General features: G+C 33.8%; 1 protein-coding gene across 1 annotated transcript; it reads right to left on the reverse strand.

The window, feature by feature from the left end:
* Positions 1–2509: 2509 nt before the first annotated feature.
* On the reverse strand, positions 2510–3424 carry LOC141674565 (uncharacterized). The gene is made up of 3 exons (XM_074481275.1): positions 3023–3424; positions 2736–2922; positions 2510–2619 (listed from the first exon to the last, which is right to left on the reverse strand). Exons 1-3 carry the CDS (start codon positions 3422–3424, stop codon positions 2510–2512), a joined length of 699 nt encoding a protein of 232 aa, XP_074337376.1.
* Between the last annotated feature and the right edge of the window lie 4224 nt (positions 3425–7648).

Consider the following 7648-nt stretch of genomic DNA (forward strand, 5'->3'; position numbering starts at 1 on the left):
TAATTAATTGATTTATTTTGTTAATAAATCAAAAATATTTTTCTAAAATTCAAAATTATTTATTTATTTATTTATTTATTTATTTATTATTCATTTTTTAAAAAATTGATTAATTATTTTGTTAATTAATCAGTTTGTTTTGAATAATTCATTTTAATTCTAAAAATTATGGAAAAATCATTTTTAATTCTGATTCCTCCCAATAATTATTTAAAAATATATTTGAGATTTAATTAATTTGAATAATTGATTATTTTGAATAATAAATTGATTAATTCTTATGTATTGAATAATAATTGAACCGTTTATCCGATTTAAACGAAACGAAAGCCTTTGGACTCAGAAAAATGATTTGTTTTCAATAAAAATAGTTTTAAATATTGTGAATATTGATCCGATTTTAATTCTAAAAATATTTTTAAGCATAGAATGACTATTTGACTTATGTGTTATTTGATTTATGTGGTTAATCAAGTCCTAATTGCTAATAATTATTATACGAGTCAATTATACTCGTACGGGTAGACGATAAGGGCTACGTGGAGTTGAATCGCGTCGCGATTAAGATCCGAGTCGACTCAATGAGTATTTTTCTTTGATGGATACGAGTCCAGCAAGGCAAGCCAGTGGTAGGGAATTGTGATATACCCGAGGTAGAACGCGTACCAGGAAAGTTTTCCCCTATTCTAAATCCAGAATAGTGAATTGCTTTCTATTAGTCAAATTATCAACTCAGTTAACATTGATAATTACTGTTCCTTTGATGATAATTTCACTTCGATTCCAGATTTCTCTTATTATGTTGAATGCTCTATTCATATTCCAATAGATTACACATTATATATATATACATATCCTGATATATTTTGATATTGGGATACACTAAAACATACTGATTGTTCTGGATGTTTCTCTCTGGACTGGATGGTGACAATAAGGTTCAGGTATAAACTGAATCCTATGGGCTGGGAATTAACTGGATTCCTATTTTGGCCGTAGAGTCTGGGTACCCGAATAGATCTATACAGGTAGGTATAGATCTGCACTGTATCCTGACTGATCAACAGGATATATGTGTGAATGTTAATCTTGTGTCCAGTCTAGTTTATTGATATTCGCCGATAGTTTCCTTTATTATTCTTTGCAGAAATACATCGTTATAGATACAATCAGATTACCGTTTCACTTATCTTTGGATAATACTGTATATATTGTGGACTTGCTGAGCAATTATGGCTCACCCCTATTATTATTATTCACTTTGTTTTTCAGTTAAAACATAGAATGAAACCCATTCAGACCCGAATGGTAAAGAAGCGAGTCAAGCAGCGGGACCCTATGGCACCAAAGGTGCTAATCCCGATAAAAGAAGAGAGCTTTGAGCTACCTGAGCAGGTATAGTGTTGATAGATGTAGTGTGTTTGAATAAAATGAAGTTAGTTTAAAAACATGTGTAGATAGTTGGTTTATAATAAAGAGAGTTCTATGAGATTTTGAATTTGGTTTGTAATAAATGTAGTGTGTTGTTCTTGTCTTCATACCTCAATATTAAAGATCCTGGATAGATGTAAATGGGTTAGATGTATGCTTGTGTAATTATTACGCATGTTTGTATTATGTTAAAGATGAGCAAGTAACCCCCAGATCTAGACCCCAGATTTGGAGGGCGTAACAATCGATAAATTTTCTCTATCATTACGTTATCAATGATAAAAGACTGTATATAATTATATGGTTGTGCACAGAACTATATATATGTATGGTTTCAAATAATTTGTTGAAATAATAAAAAAATAAAAATGCAAAGTTTATTATATTTTATAATACCTCTTAGGAAAGTGTCTCATGCATCTTCCTTTAACCATTCAAGGTGAGTATGTGTTGTCAACTCCACAGGGTCCATGAATCATATAGTTGCTGACAGTGGCATAACCAACATGATCTGTATTTTTGTCAAGGTTTTCAACACTGACCAGAGCATCTATTTGAGCAACAGTTTTGGATCTCGCATCCGAGTGTAGCCAAAATAAAAAAATGCATGTGTGGAAGACCCCGTTTTTGAAATTATATTACATGCATAAATGTACAATGTGTTTTAGTAAAATTTTCAGAATAAAGAGTTTTTAAATTATCATGATCGGAAAGGTTCATCAAAAAATACATCATATGCATTTTCCAAAGTAGTTTTTCTTCTTGATCAGATGGATGAGCTGATCCAACTTGAGTTTAAAAACTCAGGAAATTATGTCGGGTACATCGCACACATCAACGTCGGGTAAAGCTTTCATCATCTCTTTTATTTCAGGCCACTTTCTATTACATGTCATTGTCAAGAAAAGAGAAGGGTGTCCAATAGTCCTACATAACGCAAGTACATCCTTAAAATGTTGTGACATATACCTTTGTGAACCTGTGAAGGATGCAAGTAATACAACAGCTTTTCCAATATAATTAGGATCGTGATCACCTTTACGCAAAGCATCGCGGATGGAAGTATACAGATCTAACCTTATAGTTGTCTGGTGAGTAGTAACCCAATCCAATCGATATTGTTCAATTGCTCAAATGGCATCAACGACATGATGTTGCCACAATGACCTGATAAATAAAGAGTCAACCCTGACACAAAAAACTTTGGTTCGGTTAATAAACATATATGAAAATTTCTGAATAAGTAAGAATATCTATTAAACTTTAACCAGTAAAAATTAAACATACGAGAATATCCATCATACCTTCAGAAACGCAAATCATCAACTTATAGCAATAATATTCTTTCATGGAAACATATTCTCGTTGCTTCTTTTCAAAATCATTATCATCAAATTTTATATCGGTTGATTTCGATACGTTTGTTTCTTTCAATGGAATCTTTGTATGAAAACCTTCATCTGCATGTGGAAACAAAAGTGGATACTGGAGCTGCATAAAAAATGTCAGTTTGCCAAACCCTCTGAAGTGATTTTATACGTGTCTCCATAATTGTGTCCCGAAAACCCATTGAGTCACCATTAGTACTTACTATAAGACCTCCAAACTCATTTGTTGGTCTAATTATATTAGGACGATCACTCGCTGATTGAGAAGATAAGAGAACCAATCCAAATTCATCATTTTCATTATCTTTGAAGCGCTCGCGTGCAGTATGAAATTGCCTGACCAGTTCATTGTGCTGATTTAATATGTCCATCAAAGCTTCAACAATGTTTTCATCAATTTCATCTTTACATCCACCTATTAGGTTTATCCTATTCTCCAGTTTATTTTCAGTATCATAAATGAATACTTGACAAAATTTGGGAGATTCACCATCTGGCAGAAGTAGACTACCAAGGAGATGAAGATTTTGACCTTTGACCTTAAAGCAATAGGGTGCTCCTCCATTATTAATTTTATGATCTATTTTACCACCATGTGTACACATCACAAATAATGAATTGTAAAGACGATGGTTTAGCTTGAAATAGATTGTCTCTCATTTCCATATAGCAAGGATCTTAAAGGCGCAGGAGGTTGTTTCTCATGTGGGAGCTGAACTTGTCCATTTTTGCAGCATAGTGAGAAAGTAGGCGAACTGTTTTTGAAGGATTTGTTATTCTGTTCCATGTTCCACATAAGGGCACCACACTTCACAAATGTAGAGGTTGGTGGACCAATATTAACTTAACCTTCCTAAAAATCAATCCCCAGAAAATCTCCATATTCAGCTTCTGCATAACAACCACAAACAAAAATATAATAAATGAAATTTATTTAATTGTGTGAGACATGACATGTATAATTTCGAACAAACAATAGTCAAAATACCTTCGTCAAAAAGTTATTCTTCCACGTGTGTTCCATCATATGCTTCATCAAAATTATTAATAAGATTGGCAGCCACGGGAGAAGGTAATCCACTGTTGCTCATATTGGAGTTCTTCCTAACTGAAAAATCTGCAAGAATGTAGGTATATTATTCAAATAAAAAATAAAACAAACAAATTTAATTGGAAAATAAGAATAGTTATACTAATGGCCTATATTGGAAATAAGATAAACATAAAAAAATTCAGCTTCTCATACTCTGTGAAGCAGGATCATTATTTTCCTTTGTTTTTTCTATATTACATAATATTGTAGATATGTTAGGACCTCTATAACATCTCTTCGTATCTATAGAAAAGCAACAATCTTATTGAATTGTATTGAAAAATATAATAATTTTATTAATTTCTTGTCTCATGTATCATGGGTAAAACTATAAGAAAACTATTACCCGGTATGTTAGATTCAGCACAACCCTTTGACGAATATTTTTTTTGGATATGTGATTTGACACTTGAAGGCAGAGTGGTACCTATATAAATCACTTCGCCAAGCATAGATATGCAGGATAATATTGGGTTTTTATTAAAAACGGAATAAGAACTGAACACTTACTTTTAGATATACAGGATATGTTTAGGTTGTTATTGGAAAGCGGTGTGTAATTCATTATCGCTTTACCAGAGCCTAAGCCAAAAAAAATCCAATAAAAATTCTATTAAATTAAAAAAAACCTATAGAACATGCCCTGTAATTTTCTTTGCCTACAACAAAAAAGTTATTATGCCAAACATGGTTAAATAACATATCTTAAATCGGTGCCCCAAAAGTATGAATAAAGTTTTAATATAACGCGTTGACTAACTAACGTATATGTGTTGGCATTGTGAGATCTCGATGACATAATTGGTGTAGTATTGCTTGACGCAGGATAACATATAACTTGGCAGAATACTTGTAAGATGAACAATGGACAAATACATAGATGTTGTAAAAACTTGTTAGGGCAAAAACACGCGCTAATAATACACGCAAGTATACGCGTTCGCAAGTAATATAGAATACTTTCTAGTTCGTTCCCACAGAGACTCAGACTAATTATGTTCAATTAACACTCACTCACCAATGTATGATTACTTCTCAATGTTAAGACAATAACACTTAGATTGATTAACGAATTATTAACTACAATTAACTACGATAATTAAGCACTTAATTAACACTTGAATTAACAATATTAAAACAAACATGAGATCACAACTTCATTACTACATCCTTCAATAGTCATTGTTATTACCCTTAGCATGCAACAGTGATGATATTAATCGAACAACACGAAACTGATAAAAGCCAACTTTCATTGTACTAATAACATTCTACCAAGCACCCACAATTAAGATAGAAGTTGAATAGGCATCAATTATGTTGAGACCCTATATGTCTACAGAATTTGACAATATAACGATTTAAGCACAAGTTATTCCTTTTGATTACACAGGGCAAGTAAAACGGTTAGAGTTACCCACTAATCATGCATACTCGTTCATGAACCTATGCTAGCATGGCAAGTTCTAAACCTCAAGATCCACCTTCGCTTCACAAGGGATTAACACCCTATCTTATATGTTCGCGACACACATAAGACGAATAAGCACAACCAATACTAGATATCATACAATCATCACACACTAAGGTATTAAACAACTAACTAAAGAATTCCATAGTAAATCCGTTACGACCCCATGATCACGATTAGCCCATGATAGCACTCATCGTCATCATGGGTTCATATGAAAACATGATAATAACATACGAGAATAATAACTAAAGCTACTTATATTAAACCATAGTACGTCACAAGAGTAAATAGGTTCAAAGTAAAGAAAACTAGCATCCAACGTTACAACAAAATAAAAAATCACAAGAAAATATGCTTCCTATTCGCTGCGGTGTACTAAAACGGTCTTCTTCCTTATCTCCTCGCTCCATGATTAATACTATGATCCAACACTCTGTGAAACGTCTCTGAAAACTACTTATATAGAAGTCCCATAAAACCCAGCTAACTCAGAAGTTGGAAGTTAAACGGAACCAGGAGTCTAAAATATTTTTCTAAAATTCCGTCCCTGAGCGGCCACTCAGCATTCCTGAGCAGGCGCCCAGCTTCCTGAGCGGTCGCTCAGCAGAGCTGAGCAGGCGCTCAGACCCCTTTTGGAAAATGCTCTGTTTTTGCTCCAAATCTTTGCTGCAATCTGCTCCTATCTTCCCACTTGCAATGCCAAACACATGCCTAGGCTTATTCTTGATGAAATCTCTCCAGAAATGCAATTAATACCCTGAAATGCACAAACACTAGAAAAACGTATCAAATACACAAAATACTTGATTTCAAGACATCAATTCAAGCCATTATAAGATGTTCTAAGTGGTATAAAATGCCACTTATCACACCCCCAAACTTAAATTGATGCTTGTCCTCAAGCGTCACAAACTCAAAAACAAAACAAAAACATGCATGAATGCAATCTATATGAAATGCAGCAATCCCCCTTACTACGACCAAACCAACCAACTTACGACATCTCAACAAATGCAATTAGGCAAATAAAGATCAATCAAATCATGCAAACTAACATACAGCCGGAAACGTGGTGTGTGCGGGTGCTTAACAGATATGCTTCGAAACTAGATCAATTATCATAACTCGACTATCCTCGAGGTAATCACATGATTATACGAAGAATAAAATTCTAGGCACATAATGACTTATTACACATCAAGATTACTGGATCTTATTACGGAATCATGCTTTTTTATTTAACACAACAAACAAATGCTTATTTGACCGTGCAATGAGCGAGGTCCACAAAAGACTTATACAATGGCATCCATGTAGCGAGCGTTAGGTTAGCGGATCCCAGGCTATAAAAGCCTTAGGTCACTAGGCACAGGGTCCCCTAAGAACTTAATAACTCGAATATCAAAGAGCCCACTCGTGATCAATTATGCATTAACTCTCTAATTTTTTTCTTTTCTTTTCTTTTTTTTCTATTTTTTTTTCTTTTTTTTTCTTTTTTTTTTTCAAAATTTCTGAGCAAGTGCGTTTCGCTCCGTCTTGCTCAACCCTAGACTACTCGCATAAAAATACGAGCCGGCTACTAGCCATTTGACGCCTAGCCACAATTATCAATGAATTCCACTTTTTACTCCAATTTTTCTTTTCTTGCCTTGTATCACTAAGAACCTATTATAAATTCTAAGCATAATCAATAGATTAACCTTGAAAACCATCAAACCATAACAACAATCTAGTCCTTAAGCATTCTCTAAGACTTAGTGAAATTACAAGTATTTCTAGCATGCATGTCAACCTACAAGACACAACATCACTTTAACGCTATCACTACACTCGCATCAACATCACAAATCAATTGGCAAAGCAACGCAAAAGGGATCATGGTATATGCATGAGCTACATGACATGATAAATAAAGCTATAAATAAATAAAAAAAAACTATATGGCAAAAATATGCAATTATATGAACTAAACTATCATGAATATGCAATTATATGAACTAAACTATCATGAATATGCAACTATATGACACACACACAAAATATTCCTTAACTACCACCCCCAAACTTAAAATCTTCACTGTCCCCAATGAAGGTAGTATAAAGGAACACAGGGTATACCTACTCGGAGAGATCATCATCATCATCACCCTCAGAGGGTGGAGTATCAGGAGGCGGATATGCAGAGTCCTCACCAAAAACTGGGCACTGGATGTCAGCTCCAAGGCCTCTAAAAGCAGTCCCAAGTGCAAGGGTGAGCTCCTG

This window comes from Apium graveolens, chromosome 7 (assembly GCF_009905375.1).
Source record: "Apium graveolens cultivar Ventura chromosome 7, ASM990537v1, whole genome shotgun sequence".
Classification (NCBI taxonomy): domain Eukaryota; kingdom Viridiplantae; phylum Streptophyta; class Magnoliopsida; order Apiales; family Apiaceae; genus Apium; species Apium graveolens.

Bases quoted from the DNA above. Each gene is read 5' to 3' on its own strand.
- LOC141674565 (XM_074481275.1), bottom strand. From the start codon at position 3,424: ATGTGTACACATGGTGGTAAAATAGATCATAAAATTAATAATGGAGGA. The intron at 2,923-3,022 runs GTAAGTACTAAT...TTTTTTATGCAG, and splicing joins ATGAGTTTGGAGGTCTTATA to CTCCAGTATCCACTTTTGTT. The intron at 2,620-2,735 runs GTATGATGGATA...TTTTTGTGTCAG, and splicing joins GATGATTTGCGTTTCTGAAG to GGTTGACTCTTTATTTATCA.